This window comes from Filicampus tigris, chromosome 3 (assembly GCF_054856515.1).
Source record: "Filicampus tigris isolate MCC_2025a chromosome 3, RoL_Ftig_1.0, whole genome shotgun sequence".
In the NCBI taxonomy this organism is placed as follows: domain Eukaryota; kingdom Metazoa; phylum Chordata; class Actinopteri; order Syngnathiformes; family Syngnathidae; genus Filicampus; species Filicampus tigris.
The window spans coordinates 26,544,725-26,562,439 of NC_141219.1; the positions used below are offsets into that span (position 1 = coordinate 26,544,725).

General features: G+C 39.6%; 1 protein-coding gene and 1 long non-coding RNA gene across 2 annotated transcripts in view; both read right to left on the reverse strand.

The window, feature by feature from the left end:
- lgr4 (leucine-rich repeat containing G protein-coupled receptor 4) overlaps positions 1 to 15,998 on the reverse strand; it is a 38,471-nt gene extending 22,473 nt beyond the window's left edge. Inside the window, exons 1-3 of the mRNA XM_086026082.1 lie at positions 15,567 to 15,998; positions 15,060 to 15,267; positions 140 to 211 (exon numbers count right to left, since the gene is read on the reverse strand). Of these exons, the coding sequence (XP_085882208.1) occupies positions 140 to 211; positions 15,060 to 15,244 (257 nt within the window). The 5' untranslated portion in view covers positions 15,245 to 15,267; positions 15,567 to 15,998. The remainder of the gene's footprint in view (positions 1 to 139; positions 212 to 15,059; positions 15,268 to 15,566) is intronic.
- LOC147150433 (uncharacterized) lies at positions 5,085 to 5,852 on the reverse strand. Its single transcript, XR_015086221.1, has 3 exons — positions 5,783 to 5,852; positions 5,345 to 5,439; positions 5,085 to 5,268 (listed from the first exon to the last, which is right to left on the reverse strand). It is a non-coding gene; the product is annotated as an uncharacterized LOC147150433 (long non-coding RNA).
- Positions 15,999 to 17,715: the final 1,717 nt, after the last annotated feature.

Sequence of the window (17,715 nt, forward strand, 5' to 3'; positions counted from 1 at the left end):
AAAAAACACGGTGTCCCGGCTATACTGTCTTGCAGTATTAATTCAAATAACCAGGTCCATACCGTAAGGCCCAACCCTTACGTCAACATTGGACTGTGTCAATATACCACTAATGAAAGAAAAGAAAGCATGCACTCACAGCTCTTCCAGATAAGGAAAGTTCTTGAAAACATTTGCTTGAAGCTCAGTGATGTTGTTCATGCTCAGATCTCTGCGGAAAAGAGATAAAAACAATATTAGTTGACAAATTTGTTTGATACATTTTTAGCGACTGCAAACACAAAATGCATTGGCTCACCAGCGTTCAAAATATATGTAAAAAAAAAACTTTACTGCTTGAAGGTCACTAGTAGTCAGAGAGGGGTAGTTTTCAATATATAAAACATTTTATATGCATTGTGTTATGGCAATTTGTACATCTCTGTGATTTGCTCATGTTTCCTATTCAGTCTGATGCTCCTGGACTGAAATGCTGAGAATCACTGGCGGTGACTTGAACTGTGAGACTTTATCACTTTTGTTTAGCTCATATGCTGTGCAAGCGACAACAATGGCTATAAATATTTACAAGGCATTAAGGGATGAAAACGAAACAGGTACCTGAGCCATAGGATTTAGCTGGAATGGTATCAAGGAACTACTATAACCACCAACAATTTCTTCAGAACTGACTGATGCACAGACTAGAGAGGTTAGTAAAAACAAATCAAAAGCAGGGATACTTAAATACAAATCTTAAAGTGTCACAAATATTTGTTTCCAATTCGTCAAATGTCCATTTAGATTTTTCAGGCCACATGCGATAATACAGTGTTTCTCAAGCTTAACTTGAGCCAAGGGACCCATTTTACTTTGGAAAAATGGGTGTTTTTCCTAAAGTATGGTCCAGGAGTGTGACATGAGAGCACAAAAATAAACTTGTTCAAAAACAGGTACAAATTATGATTGCTTTAAATCAAATCTTCCTGCTAAGATTAAATAAAATAGTTCACTCAGCCCTTTGTTCGAAAGAGATTGGTGAATGTCATGGTACTCCATTGCTTCATATTAGAGTGCTTGGTACCCGAGCACTAAGCGTTAAGGTAAAAAAAAAATCTTAAATACATTATTTTTACACTTGAACAGCTTCACTGCCTTCATATGAAGATATTCAGTTGAATATCGGTCCGATATGAGCCAAAAAAGAGTATTGGATTATATCAGTCTACATCCCAAATCTCAGATATTAGCACTTATACAAGCAGTACCTTCCAGACTCCATTCCCAACATCAACTGAATGTAAAAAAATATTCTGAATGTACTGAAGTAAACCCGAATTGTTATTTTGCACACCAGCAAAATAAAAATACTAAAATAATGATGATCGCTTCTCACAAATTGAATTTTCTGTTGATTGAATGGTAGTGGGTGGATACCCAAGTTTATTGTACCTTCTTCCATCTAATGGAAGAGTAATTGTTCTGCCTGTCACTGTATGTTACTGGCATAGGAAGATGAGAGAATATATTTTAATTAATTAATCCATCCATCCATCCTCAATTTATCTCCACGAGGGTCGTGGCCCGTGGGCGTGCTGGAGCCTATCCCAGCTGTCTTGGGGCAAAAGGCGGGGCATACCCTGAATTGGTCGCTAGCCAATCACAGAGCACAAACAGACAAACAACAACACAAGGACAATTTTGAATATTAAATGTAACCCATGCATGTTTTTAGAATGTGTGAAGAAACCAGAGTAGCAAACTCCACACATGTATGCCGTAGCCCGGATATCAATCCACAAGTCGACATTTCTGACAAATTAATAAATGAATAAAACAAAATTTGACACCTCTTACAAATCCCAAAATATCTCTCGGGAAGGGGTGTAGAACACTTATTTTTCAAATCTATGAACACAAAGAACCCCAAAAAGGAAAGAAAAAGCCATTTCTGTCCCAAGATGATTTCAATCATCTCAGAATTCCAAAGCTAACAAAGATGCTAAAATGAGACATTCATGTTTTTATTGCAGTATTTCTGTAGCTGAGAATGGTTAATTGTGTTTACAAAAAAATCCACCAACTGTAACTCTAAAGTAGGGCATTCTGTTGCTTTTTGTTGTTGTGGTTTAGATGCGACAAGATTCCTGCCTGCAGATTGATACGATCATGTCAGTGCATTCTGTTGTTCTTTCCTTTGAATTTTGAGGAAATGACTCTTCAAAATTCCCATGCTTCATCTCATATTGCCATTTCAAATTGGAATTCACAGCCCCAGTCTCCTGGAACATTAAGCACATTGTCTTGTGCTGGTTGGATGAAGAATGAATGCAACGTTTTCAATCCATACTTCTTTTAACTGTCGATAAGGCTTGAACAATTTTGGAAAATAATGTAACTGTGATTCTTTTCCTCAATATTGCAATTACAATTTAATATGTGATTCTTTTTTAAGGTACTTTTCCAAGGTATTTTTCAACAAGCACAGGCCATGAATCTTTATTACAATGAACAATTAGGTCAAGATGGGCAAGTACCAATACCATGTATCAGTATCGGATCAATACAAGCCTTATTTCAAGGTATCGAAACTTGTGAAGGCTGCCAATACCAGCAACCGATACCTGAAGACAAAACAAAAATTTAAAATCTGCCGTCGAATAATTCCTCTGCGCCAGTTAATTGTGCGCCATACACAGAAAGTGTGACTTAAACTGTGATAAAATAACCGACTCGGGACCAGCTGCCTGAGTACAACACTTGCAATAAGATTAGATTTTGCAAAGGAGGCTGCACGACTGATTTAATACCTCCGGATGGTTACATGGTGTTAAGGCATTCCCTGTCTATGACGTGCTAGCTCATTAGCATCAGACTGAACTCACAATCCGGTAAGTAAAACAATAAGGGTGTGTTTGGAAAGTCATTATGACGCCCTAACATGACACCGAGAGTGGAAACGCTGCATGAGGCAGAGTATGCTTTCAAAGAATTTACAAACGCAACTGCGTGATGATGTTGTGGCGAGTGAGTCTACGATGAGCATAAACTACAGTGGCTCTTTTGGTAGCGCCACTTAACAACCACCAACTTCAGACAAGTTAATAACTTACCAACTTTACCAACATCCTTAAGGAGGAAGTCAACCCAAACATATTTATTACAAGAATGTGTTCTATGCAAGCCCACTAGTTGAAACAAGGCATTCTGCTAAATATTGCATTTGTGGAATAAGAGTTAATCCACCCGTTTTTTGCCATCTCTTGGGGCGGACATTTTGTCACTTCTGTCGACTGAAAATGACATCACAGTTGCTCAGGGCTCAGGTAATGACCAATCATAGTTCACCTGTTCTCTGAAGCTGAGCCATGATTGGTCATTATCTGAGCCCTGAGCATGACAAAATGGCCGCCCGTGAGATGGCTAAAAACGGTTGGATTTTGCTGCTTAACTCATTCCACAAACACAATATTAATCAGAATGCCATGTTTTAACTAGTGGGCTTGCATAGAACATATTCTTGAAAAAAAAATGTTTGGGTTGACTTCACCTTTAAAAAATAAAAATGTTAAAAAAAAGGGTCCCAGCTGGTACTGCTCAGAGCCAAGAACAACATGACTAGTAGAACAGTAGGTCTGTTCTAAAAATAAGTCACCAGTGATGGAACACTGTAACTTACTGAGAAGTATTAAAACATGACAAGAACATTACAATTAAAAATTAAATTTATGGTGCACGTTTCTTCATTACCTGATATTCTATAGTTTGTTTAGAAATTAAATAGACTGTGTTCAATGGGGGAACATGCTGTTTTTATTTACCCCAAAATTTCAAAAAAGGAGATTTTAGAGCTCTAATTTTTATACAAAGATATTGCGATGGGCGGCACGATGGTTGACTGGTTAGCACGTTCGCCTTCCAGTTCAGAGGTCGTGGGTTTTCTCCCTGTGTGGGTTTTCTCCGGGTACTACGGTTTCCTCCCACATTCCAAAAACATGCATGGTAGGTTGATTGGACACTCTAAATTGCCCCTAGGTGTGATTGTGAGTGAGTGTGTGTGTTTGTTTGTCTCTGTGTGCCCTGCGATAGGCTGGCAACCAGTTCGGGGTGTCCCCCGCCTACTGCCCGATGACAGCTGGGATAGGCTCCAGCAGGCCTGCGACCCTTGTGAGGACACCTGGTATAGATAATGGATGGATGGATAATATTGCAATATTTTTCTCATGGTAATCATACGGCCAGAATCTTATATCAGCCCAGGCCTAAAACGATTACTCTTAGCCCCTTCTCCACCAACAAGCCCAGGAACCTTTTGTTCCTGGTGATAATAAGTTCCTGGTAACAAAGGTTCCTGTGGCCCAGTTTGTTTGCGTCCCCACAGCGTCAAACAGTTCTTGGTAAATGATGCAAATGAGACTGATGACATATCAGTGGGAGGTGTTGTGTTACTTCCCTACTCATTACTGACACCCAACATAAACATCATTGCAGGTAGAGAATAACTAAGTGACCTTTTAAAGCTATCATATTAATCATATACATTTAATATTGGTTAACTTTAAAATATCCAATTAATATTAAAGTGTGTCAACATGAAAATCATAGTGAAAGTATTGTTGCTTAATGATTATGTAAACTTACCTTTTTATTTACTCTTTATCTCGATAAAGCAGTTGAAAACTATTCTCATTTGCAATGTCATACAGGCTGCAAACAGTCTTTGAGGCAGTGATTTACAGACATATTTATGTATATATTTTTTTATGAAAAAGATTTTCCCTAATACAAATAAAAGCTGAACCTATTTGTACCCTGTCATTGAATATATTAATAGAATTAATAATATATTAATATGTAAGTAAGATAAAGCTTGTGAGTTTATCATGTTTTTATATGGGTACATGTATTTGTTTTTACTTTGCCATTTGCTGTCTGTAGCCTGGTCAGCATTGAAAATACCGTACCTGGATAAGTAAAAGTTAAATAAATGAAATAAATACATGGCTTCATTAACAGCTCTAATGGAGTTTTTAATTACAGCAGCGTAAAGTAAGCTTTGGAAAAACAATTACACATTGTGACTTTTTATTTGTGCACATTAAAAGACAAAATACACACAGCCAGAAGCCGGGCAGAATTTTCTAGTCTTGCATCCGGACCAACTCGGCATCGTTCGCAACTTGAAAAAGTGTCTGGCTTGCCACACGTCATTTTCTGCCACAGTCAACTCCTGGCTTGCGATTTCCATCTCTGCGATTGAAATCAAGGTCCCATCCCCTACGCGCTTTCCTATTGACAAGATAGAAACGCATATTTAATAACGGAAGTGTCCTACAAGTTACTATAAGTGAAACATCTTACTGACACGGGCAAACGCTGGATGAGTGATGCTTTCTTGGTAGCCTGATGGAAAGCTCACACTTCCCTGCATTGGAATCTACGTCAGCATGTGCTGAACAGCTGCAAATCAAAAAATGTGCAGGAAAATGTCATAGTTTAGTAGTAGTGGATGTAAGTCAGTGATTTATGCAGACATTTGCATTTTATGTTGAACAGTTGTTGTTTTTTTAATATATTTATTCAGGTGCCGTTTTTTTATTTAACGTGCAATATTTTCCTTTTTTCATGAGTACTGTACTTGAGTTTATAAAGGTGGAAGCTATGTTGAGGAGGCAGAGCCTTACCTTTGGCATCAGCCTGTTATTGCTATGAGTAACTTAAAAGTGCTACTGATAATTGCTGCAACAGGTGACAAACTAAATAAAACCACAAAGTATTTCTGTGAGTACAACAGATAATTTACCTTCATGCCTCAGAAACAGCAGCATAGCACATCCAGGATCCAGGAAGAGTTGATTGGTCTCCTTTTCCGCTTACATGTTGACATACAAAAGCAAAATGAGTAACAGTAAATAATTCAAGTGCCCTACAAATTATTGTAAAATCCAATTAACCAGGACTGGCGCTGCTTGAGTCGCAGGAGACACTGCACTTCTGTGTAACGGATGATGACGGCTCATGATTCCTTCACTTGAAACTGTCTCAAAATGTCCATTCAGAACAGCTGTAAATCAAAATACATGCCCAAAAAAGGCCAGAGTTCACTGTTAGATTATATGGGCCTGTAATGTAAGCCTTACGTTAGCATTTTATAATTAACAGTTGAATTTTTAACATTTATTTGAGGTGGAAGTTATTCAAAATGCAACGCTTCATTATTTATGTACATTTTTTCCCTGTATGTAAACACAATGTTTTATGTTCAAACTGAATATTACAGTGGCTAATAAAACGAATCTACTTTCCGTAAATACAGTAAATCCACTATCCTGTTTTATGAATACTTCAGTGGTGAGACTTTGAACAGCTAATCACTTTCATTGCACATGCACACAATTTGTGTTTCTGCTAAAAATCAAAATATTCCAAGTATTACTGTGTTGTATGACTATTTTGTGTTTACCTTCATCAGTAGTGCCACAGCAGAATCCATTTGCTCCGGTGTCCAAGAATGGCGTCTAGTTGATCGTACAATTTGCTCACTCGACGGTCATTTCCACTCGGGCTGTTGTGATCCGTGAGCCTTTTATTCGTCTTGTTTTAACTTTACATCTTCCACGGACTTGTTTTGCCGTGTGAACAGTTTAAACTCGCCTTGCACGGCAGTAATAAGATGATACATACTGGTCGCTCCTTGTCGCTGATTCAAAGTTGGGTTGGATGTCTTTGTCCCCCGAAAATGCTCACAAGAGCCTGCACAAATTCGTCCGTCTAGATATTCATTCACTTTTCCTTAACAATTGAAATATTGGACGAGCAATAATAATTTGGAATACTTGGAATAATCTGCGTAATTTTACAAAAATACTATTGGCACTACATTACTACATAACCATGTAGTCTATAGTCTAGTTTTACTTTTTAATGAGGGAAATCACGAAAGCTTTGCTTAAAAAAAAAAAAAAAAAAATAGTTTTTAACTTCACTTCAGCCCCAGGGATCTTCACTTTTCAATCCACCTTCAAGATAAGCATGTTGCGGCATGACAAATATGCACTCAGGACTTGATTTACTTCCACACAAAAGCTAATATCAGGACACGTGTGAAAGTATTACAGATGCACGCAAGTGAGCCAGAAATTAAATCAAAAGAACTAACAAAACAAAGTTCGATATTTCCACATCAAAAAACTGATGACTAACTACTGGAGAAGGCAAAAATGATCATTCCACAAAGCTGGTTCAGAGAAAAGCAGCAGCCTGCAACCCCTCCTTCATTTTCATTCTCAAATTGGTCATGTTGAATTTCATTGCCAGATCTCTCTAGGACCTGTGTAGGCCTCTGAAATCCAACAAGGATCATATTGCCCTTCCTCTGCATTTGCAACTACACTCGCATACACACGGCAGCATTACGGGTCCATGCCAGAATGCGCAGTGTCCCTCCGATCCATGTCCTGTCTACATTTACTCAGTGATCCACTTTATCGACAAAAGCGTGATTGTTATTGCTTTTCCCCACTGGGGTAGTGCAACCGTTACTGTGGATCTGCCACCAGTTGTAATCGTCCGGACACATTCCTTAGCAAATTGAGGATTTTCAGTGAGTTATATACAGATTTTTGTAATCGCACAGAGAAAAGGAGCGTAGGGGAGAGCTGCATGACGATCCCGCTTCCTCCCTCCCTCCCTTTCTGGCTGCTTTACTCATCAGGGTCCTTGGACTGTCCCTGCTAAGATAGCTTGAAGAAGACACTCAAAATGCAGCTGTGATAAATGATGACAAATGGTTATACAACCTGGTATTGCTAAATATCAATCCCATGTGCTGTTTATTTATGTAGAGAGGACGCCGAAAAGCTGAAACAATTAGCAGACCTGTTTTGAGAAAATGCAAATTCAACATTCTTAGCATGAAACTAATAATTTCATATCTTAAAACTGAGGATGCTAGTGAGCCGACATGGTATTAAAACACACTAGCCGGATTTACATAGAGACTATTTTGTCATTCGTATTGAAATCATTTCAAATAAAGACCTCTGGTCACCTGTTTAGGTGACATGATCTATTCCGATCGGCCGTTTACTTGCTCCACGATGTTAATCAGATCAGCCGTGTTACAGCCGCGTGACACGTGGAGATCGACGTAAACATCTATCAAGATGGCGTTCATTCATCTATTTAGCACAGTATTTGCAATTGTTTTAACACTTTTATTAAAGCAGCATCTTGATAAAAACAAGTTACCAGTACTTTAAAACAAGTTCTCGGGTCGCAGGCGAGCCAAGGTAAGACGCTGCCATTTTAAAGTGCATATTCAACGACGTCACTGCGCATTTACGTCAAGACAGAGTACGCGCAGACCGGACGGAGCCTGGCTATCCCGATTGAACTGTTTCCATGATGCTAGTTGGGATTGGCAAAAGGAATTTACCCAGAGCTGGGCATCGCCTATTTCCCGTCTGCATATTTAATCGACCCACGTGGTGGTTTAGGTACAATGTTGTGTACCTTGCGGTCCCACGGATGCAATGACATGTGCCCCATATTGTTTTTATTTCACAGATCACCGCGCTGTGCGTGTGTGTATGTCTGTTAATATTAGTTTGATATTTTTTCTTTCCTCCCACATTCCATATACGTGGATGTTAGGTTAATTGAACACTCTAGTTTAAGCTGTCCCTAGGTGTGCTTGCTGGCAACCAGTCCAGGGTGTACCCTGCCTACTGCCTGAAGGCAGCTGGGATAGGCTCCAGCACACCCGCGACCCTCGTGAGGATAAGCGGTTCAGAAAATGGTTGGATGGGTGCACATCTCAGGTTATAATGAACAACCAATTGGTTTCCTTTTATGTATAATCAACAGGTTTTATTTCTTAAATCCACACTGTGCATACTGTTGCAGCAAACTGTATTTTGTTGGCTAGAAACATTTACAGAGGGGTAATTTCAAACATGAAAACTTTAATTTAGCATTTCTTGTTTGAAAGGTATAAGGCCTTTGTGCAACCTCACTTGAGCAGCTAGCACTTGAGCATGCACCATGGCCAGTGCGTTTATGAGCTTTGACAAGCTAATTACGAATAACATAAATATTCTTTGTACTAGTACAAATTTTGGAAGTGTGAGGGGCTCTAAACTGAAGACACCTTGAGAAGCAACAGTTAAATTGGTAAACTACATTAAATGTCGGTTAATCTTCTCATCATTTTCAGTTAGTGTTTCGATCAGGGGTCACTAACTCCGGTCCTGGAGGGCCACTATCCTGCATGTTTTAAATGTTTCCCTCCTCCAACACACCTGAGGGGCCCCTCGAGGAGCGGCGTTGGTGACCCCCCCACCCCCCCCCCCCCATTTTAGTGGATTCACTTGTTAGAATATAATCCTCAAGAAGGAGTTTAATGAATTCATCTAGCTCATTACATAACTACACCTCTCCGCTGAGCCGGGTTTATATGAAGACTATTTTGTCATTCCGACTGAACATATTTGGTCCGCTGTTTGCATGTGATGCAATCTATTCCGATCTGGCGTTTACATGCTCCACTAATGTTAGTCAGAAGAGCCGTTTTACAGCGGTGTGACACGCACAGATCTTGATTTATCAAGATGGGAGTTCATTCACCTATTTAGCACAGTAATCATTGCTTCTCAATGGTCGGGTATAGCTGGTGGGACTTGTGGGACAACACGAATAAAGCGAGGCATGCCACACCACAGTTCAGGTGGCGGCCAGCGTGAACATAGCATTACATGATGATATTACATTTTATCAAGTTGGGTGAAAAAAGTCTGAGTGCTAGATGTTTTTGCTTTCTTGTCAGATCTGTGACGCTATCAACATCCCACTGTCTGTTAGTGTCCATCCAGCTATGAGAAGATCCCCAAGAGAGAAAGTCATCAATGGAGGAGACATTCTGGGTTATCATCGGCTTAAAAAAAAAAAAAAATTTGCTGCAGTCTACCAGAAAAAAGAAGAAGCACTGAAGAGCCACATTGAGAAGAAGACTGTAGTAGTTCTGTGCAAACACCACAGGTTTGCGGTGAATGTTTGCTTAAAAAAACCTTACGGGTAAGTGGTGTTTAAGCATAATACAGTTGTCATTAGACTGCATTGATGCATTGTTAATCACAAACTTCTACTGATTTTCACCTGGAAATATTGATCGCTATGATTTTTGTCATATTCAATTAGGAATAAATATAGTGATATATTCTGCTTTAAATGTGTGTCTGATCAAATTGTATTGTAACAGAAACATTTGACTCAGTTCGCTCATATCACATTGTTCGAGTTGAGAATAAAGACATATACATCATGCAAATTCCAATTTGCCTTCATTTGTATGATGATGTATGTGAACATTCCTACAACATGGATGTGCTGCTACAACAATATAGTGTTATAAAAACCTGCTGATAAAACACTGCAAAAAACACAATCATATCTTCTAAGTATCAGCCACTGTTTAACAGAAATACAAGCAAACGTCAACTTACAAATTTGTGGTCAAAGTCCAATCAGAACAGAAATAGCTGGCACAAGAAGAAACTGTCTAACAGGGTACAAAACTAAGAGTGCTAATATTTTCCTTTCAGAAGTCCTCCTGTTTTGATTGACTTGACTTCTTTTCACCTCTGCTGACCAAGAACAAATGTATCATTCACTTCAAAATGTACAGTGGTCACAAGTAGCAATGGAGGCAAGCTGCTTAACTACAGGACCACTGTTATCATACCGCGTCCCCCTCCTCAATCTTAACCTTGGTCAGGTGAAGAAGAGAGATAACAGACTAGATAGGAGTGCTGAGCTTGCCTTGGACACCTCTGAATTCTGATAGAACTGACCACTGATAGAAGTAAACTACATCCTTCAATAGCAGCAAAAAAGGTACTGTACAGTAGGGCTGTGCAATTAATCGAAATTCAATTACAAGTACGATTATTACACTCCACAATTACAAAATTGTCATAGTGTAAAAAACGATTATTAATATACTTGTATATCCAACGCACTACATTTGTTTACACAAGAAAATCATACTTTAATTTATACATGTGCACCTTTTTTAAAAAATTATAATAACTCATTTTATAAATTTTGTTTTGTCCAAAAGAAACTTACATAATTATAGCGTTTCAAATAAATATATTTATCGTTATATTTTTACATTAAAAATGTTCTTGCTTTGTACCAAAAAATAAATCGTTTCGATTTTGATCGTTTGAATAATCGTGATTTCAATTATTACTAAAATAATTGTGATTCATCTTGTCAATTTTGTTCTCTAAAGAAGCAGTCCCCAACCACTGGCGTGGGCACAAAAAGTCAAAGAAAGAAGTAAACAACAACGATGAAAAGTGCAATTGGTCTTCCTTTTGAGAATTTCTCAGAGACAATTTACAGGGCTACTCAGCGTACAGCAACTAAAAACAGATTCTTGTTTACTGGGCATTGTGCTGGTGTGGTGGTTTACTGAAGACGAATCCAAAACTGTCGAAACTAAGATGCCGATTATGATCCTACTCCATCTGACAGTTTCTATTCATCCCCACATCAAGTTGCCTAACAAGTTAATCATTTACAGAGTTGAATTCTAAAGGCAGCAGACTGTGAAATCAGCTAAGCAAAATGTCAGTCTCTTGGATTGAGAGGCAATTCAAGTTGTGAGAGCTGAATAGACTTTTAATAAGGCATAATCTCCACTTTCCAGTACATGACCACTTACACCACCAAGACAAAAACTGCCAGTTGGTGTTATGTGGGCTCATGGTGGACAATTAGATAACTTAGCATAACCACAAACACAAAATTGGTGCAGGCACAGCATAAAATACAATATGCGTGTATGCACCATTCATGCACAAGGCTGAGCAAATCATTTGACGCATTGAGTATCTCGTTGAAGTGAATGGTTTGAATCTTTTAAATGCCGACGCGTGAAAGCAAAACTTTAACCAAGACAAAAAGCTTCACGTGTGAATCGGTCCCAAGACAAGAAAATATCTCGGATCAGCAGAATCAGCGATGACCAAAAACGTGCAATTTAGCCTTCACTTAATATGAGCAAATGATTGCTGGAGGCATTAGCCCAGTGAGCAAGCTCTCTTGCAGCTGCAATATGTCTCACTAATCCATCACGATCCCCAAACGCCAGCACTCCACATACAAAAGGCAGAGGGAGTGGTAGAGGACAACTAAAGTTCAAGACACTGGGGGAACAAATGAGGAAAGACAGCGAGTGGGGACAAACAACCTTTCATGGCGCTAAGAGAGTTCCTTTTGCATATTTACTGTAAGTAGCTTAGTGTTAAATCTACCAAAGTGTGACGAAATAGCCATGAGCATGCACATAAGAAGTTCACATAATCATGCAAACAAGCAAACAAAGATGTCATGTGAAAACTCTGCTTCTTGTTAAGATTGCAATGCAAGACGGAATCATACACAGGAGCCTTTTCAAACGGCAAAAACTGGAAAAGAAATTCAACTCTAAAGAGTACGCCTCGAGTAACATCATGTCTTGATGGACTAGTATATAAATGCACTTCCTCTGTTTACTTTTCCAAAAACATTCCTAACAATGGCAACTTCAATTAGCCTAGTGTTGGTTCTGCTGAAGAGGAATGGCAGCTGCATTTCTTTGAACTAATGTATTTTTTTATTACGCTAAAGGACACACAAACACAAATGATTGCATTCAAATTAATGGCCCCTGCATTCAAGGAATTGTTTCCCTCAAATCAGTGATGGTGAATTTTGGACGGTTGGTTTATTAGTTACATTCCTAACGCAACAATACCAATGAAATGTTCTCGATGCATGCACCAAGGTAGTTCAACTAGTTAATGAATAACACCAAGGAATTGTGAAAGAAACTGGAAAGCTTCCTTCCTGAAGCAATCATTAATAGTATATTTGCTGTTGTGTAAAACAGTGCTGTTTTTTACAAGCATGAGTTGTCTATCAAGTTACAAGTGCTGAAGTTTGAAAAAAAGTCTGGTGGGGAGTGTGTAAGACGGAGACAAACTTGAGTTGTGGTTCTTAATTTTCGTTAGTAATTTTAATGTTTTTTGTTTTTTTACACATGTAACACATTGCAACAAGGCACCACAGAATACAACACTTGCAGAATTATATCATCAAGCACCTAAATTAAACCAAACCTTTGTTTCCACTTTCTTTACCGCAAATAGCATGGTCAATTAAAGGATTTTATTTCCCGAAAATACACCAATCAGAAAGATTTTCAATAACTGCATGGTTGCATTGGACCGCACCGAACCGAGAGACCCTTTTTCTCCAATTTTGACCATCTGACAGCTAATAAGTTAAGTAAAATATTAGCAGCAGCTATCAGTGTGATGCATTCCAGTTCTGCATGTAAACCACACTAATATATCATTGCTGTCCGGCGGAAACCTCCTACGGACAAATAGGGTCAAATTCTTTTTTTTTTTCACAGATCGATACTAATGGTCTGTCCCCACTGTCTGTAATTTTTATGCAATTCTAGCCAATTCAAAACAGTGAAAATAGCAAATACACAAACCAAAACACATGTACCGCTATGTTTGCAGAAGTGTGGCAAAACTACTTCCATTTTCCTCGGTCTGGGGAAGCTGTGGTGTGTAAATGTAGCCTCTATTTAAGGTCTGAGTGTTTTTTTTAGACGATAACAAGTGAAAATAGTAACGTTCACTGGATTAAGTTGGCTTGCTTGTTTATAGGGTAAGTCAACCCAAACATATTTCTTTCAAGAATATGTTCTATGCAAGCCCACTAGTTGAAACAAGGCATTCTAATAAATATTGTGTTTGTGGAATTAAGAGTTAATCGCCTCGTTTTTAGCCATCTCTGGGAGCGGCCATTTTGTCACTTCTGTCAACGGAAAATGACATCACAACTGCTCAGGGGACAGATAACAAACAATCACGGCTCACCTGTTCTCTGAAGCTGAGCCATGATTGGTCCTTACCTGAGAAGTTGTGATGTCATTTTCAGTCGATAGAAGTGACAAAATGGCCGCCCCCTGAGATGGCTAAAAACGAGTGGATTTTGCTGCTTAACTCATGCCACAAATGCAATATTAATCAGAATGCTTCAATGTTTCAACTAGTGGGCCTGCTGGGAACATGTTCTTGAAAAAAATGTGTTTGGGTTGATTTCCACTTTAAAGTCGATCCCTTTGATGCTGCGTTGCAGACAGACAATCGCATGTTACGGAGTAAGTCTCCGTTTCATATTAATATCCACTTAATGGAGTTAGTTGGCTCATTATTTTATTTATTGTATAACTCGTGGCTTTAGACCTTGTGGGGCAGACGTTTGCTTTTATGGCGTTTTCAAAGACATTTTGCACGATGGGGGCTCCACATGAACTGGACTTTGAAGTACATGCCTGCCGCTGATTTCGTGTTTGTACTATCTTAATCAATGTCAGCGTTAAATTAGCATTTGAACATATTTTTTAAAAGTAGTATTATGTTACGTGAGTGTGCAATCGCAATATAAGGTATAATTTAACTTGAACGAAGCGGTGCCAGCGAACTCAAATAAGCTGGCGTTATTGCTTTTGTTTTTTTTATGTCCTGTAAAGTTGTCATTTTGACACTACAAGAATTCTGCTCAGCAGCGACAATATGTAGAATAATAAACACTATTACACTATTGGCAATATTATATTTTAATATGTTTTGTTATTAAACATTACTTCCAATGAATCACTGTTATGACCAACAAGTCACTGCGTATAGTTGTGGGAGCATTTCCCACTACTGTGTGACACTTCACACACGTTCCATGATAATATTCCTTAAAAATCATCCCGAGGCACAATTATTATTATTATTATTATATCTACTTTCTCGATGTTACCGTTGCAATGGAAAGTTTCCAGTTCGCCAACTTCCCATAGTGACCCCTTGAGACATGAAACAATCGATACACAACCATAAACGCCCTCACTGGAGGTTTCTGTCAATTGTATCCTAAATGTTGCGCGTAAACAGTGCTTGCGGTGACTAGCATGCGTGTTTGGGGCATGAATCTCGGTGTGGACTTGGGCGAAAACTTACAGGTAGTAGGTGAAAGCACTGAGGCCAGACGGGACGGTGGTCAGTCCTTTCCCGGAGCAGTCAGCACCTCCATCTTCATCGCAGTTGCATGAGGGGGAACAAACAGTCGGAGACGACTGCCCTTGGCCGGTGGCTCCGGGACGAAGACAGCACCACAAACACATCCACAACAGAGCCAAAGGCATTTCCCCCACGTAGATTCAGGTGACTCCAAAAATTAAAAAAAAAACAAAAAAAAAACAGGGGGACCTTTGTTTGTAGTCTTATCGACGTCGACCTCTCATGTGGTGCTTCAGCATGAAGAGAGAAAACCTAATCGAAGTTAAGCGTTCGCGCGCTTTGTACTAAAAAATGAATGTTAAAAGGGTAGATAGTGTAAAAAAAACAACAACATGGTCCACGAAGACGTGCGATACGTCTTGCCGAGAGACAACTATATACTGCCTGTGCGTCGCATTAGAGTGTGAAGATAAAGTTGTAGTGCTGGCGACAGCCGCCGTAACCTACCTTGCTGCCCCATTAAATAACCACAAACCGAGCGACGCTTGTTCGTGCCAAATGCTAAAAGCCTCGCTCAAGTGTTCCTGGAATCTTCAGTTGAGCGCAGCAAACAACAATTTGCCGCCCTGCTTTGCTTTGCACCGTTCGCCGCCGATTCCCTTCCTCACGCTCCAGAATCCTGATATCAACAGCATGCGTGAGCTCTGCAGGCACCCTGCCGGACAACCTGGAGGACTGGGCCCTGCCTGCCTGCCTGCGTGCCTGCGTGCCTGCGTGCCTGACTGCCTGCCTGCAGCCTGCGTGCCTGCCTGCCTGCCTGCCTGCCTGCCTGCCTGCCTGCCTGCGTGCCTGCGTGCCTGCCTGCGTGCCTGCGTGCCTGCCTGCTTGCTCGCTTGCTTGTGTCACAGTGCTTGCACACTGCTTTCAGGCAGCTTCAATCCTAACCCGTCGGTGCAAATTCATTATTTGATACCACTCAAATACTGTACACATATGCCGCATCACGGGGACAGTCGAAAGTTTAAAATGTACAATTTTTTTTTTTAATTTATAAAAATGTCTTCTCTCATAGACGCTCAAGCGTTTACCGTCCATAAAATATTGGGGATTATTGATCACAATTTTCTGATGTTAGGAAGTTTAGCATTTCTCGATAGTTATGTAACTATGGAAAGCTGAAAGCTTCACGTCCAGAAATATCGGAAATATCGGTTTATTGGCGATAGTGCTGCTTTTTTTCAGAGGTTGAAGTGGGCATATAAGAAGAGATGTACATACATCCATCCATCCATTATCTGTACCGCTTCTCCTCACAAGGGTCGCGGGGCGTGCTGGAGCCTATCCCAGCTGTCTTTGGGCAGTAGGCGGGGGACACCCTGAACTGGTTGCCAGCCAATCGCAGGGCACACAGAGACAAACATCCGCACTCACATTCACACCTAGGGCCAATTTTAGAGTATCCAATCAACTTACCATGCATGTTTTTGGAATGTGGGAGGAAACCGGAGTACCCGGAGAAAACCCACGCAGGCACGGGGAGAACATGCAAACTCCACACAGGGAGGCCGGAGCCGGGATCGAACCCACGACCTCTGAACTGTGAGGCGGACGTGCTAACCAGTCGACCACCGTGCCGAGATGTACATACATACAACATACAATTGGTCATCGTTCTCTGATATTAATTGACGTTTAGCTATTTTTACAATAATATCAAGTGTCTATCTTTTGAACGGTTCTTTTTGATGAACTGATTCTAATAATGCAGTTCACTTGAAAGAACTGTCATGCCCATCACTAGTGTTTCCATAACATAATTACGCTATAATTAGTGAGTTTAGTGACTTAAGTCACTAATTATCGCCTCCATGGGAGCGAAAAAGGCTACATTTTCTGCAAGCACCATTGTCACGAAGGGTGGGTGAGTAATTAGTAAGAACAAAGAAAGCCGTGTTAATTCCTAAGCCAATTGAAATGTCACAAAACACCGAAATAGGTGCTTGTGTGATACAGTACATTTGTCACATAGGTCTGGCTGGAACTGCGTGACACAGAGTATACGAAACAACGAACAGCAAAATACCAGGCAACTTCAAATGTGACTTGAGACAAAATAAGACTAAAGATACAGAGCCACTGGAAACCTGTAATGAAGTCGGGAAGTTGATTACCCCATTGAGAAGAGGAGTATATTGCAGTAATATAATAAATATTTAAAATATGAGAACCTTTACTAGTCCAACTTTGGAGAAATGTTCTTTGTTTCAGCAGCAACAGTGAACACGGGAAATAGAAAGAATAGCATACCAGAGAAGACAGCTATTGTCCGTGCATAAATTATCCAGTCCATCAGCAATGTTATTTCTTATTTGATCTCTAGTGTTTATTTTGATGTTTGACATCTGATTGAATGCAATTGCTTTCTTTAATTGAGTTGAAAATTGAATCGGTAAAGGCTAATTATCCATGGATACAGATATTTGAATGAATTATAGAAGTATAAAACTAAACTGAAAACCTGCATTTTCATTTGAAATATATGCTGTATTATTTTTTTTGCTTGCACTATTTTGCACCAAGGAGTGCTAACTTAATTCAGACTTGAGCTTTGCATAATAAATCCATCCGTGCATACATCCATTATCTGAACCGCTTA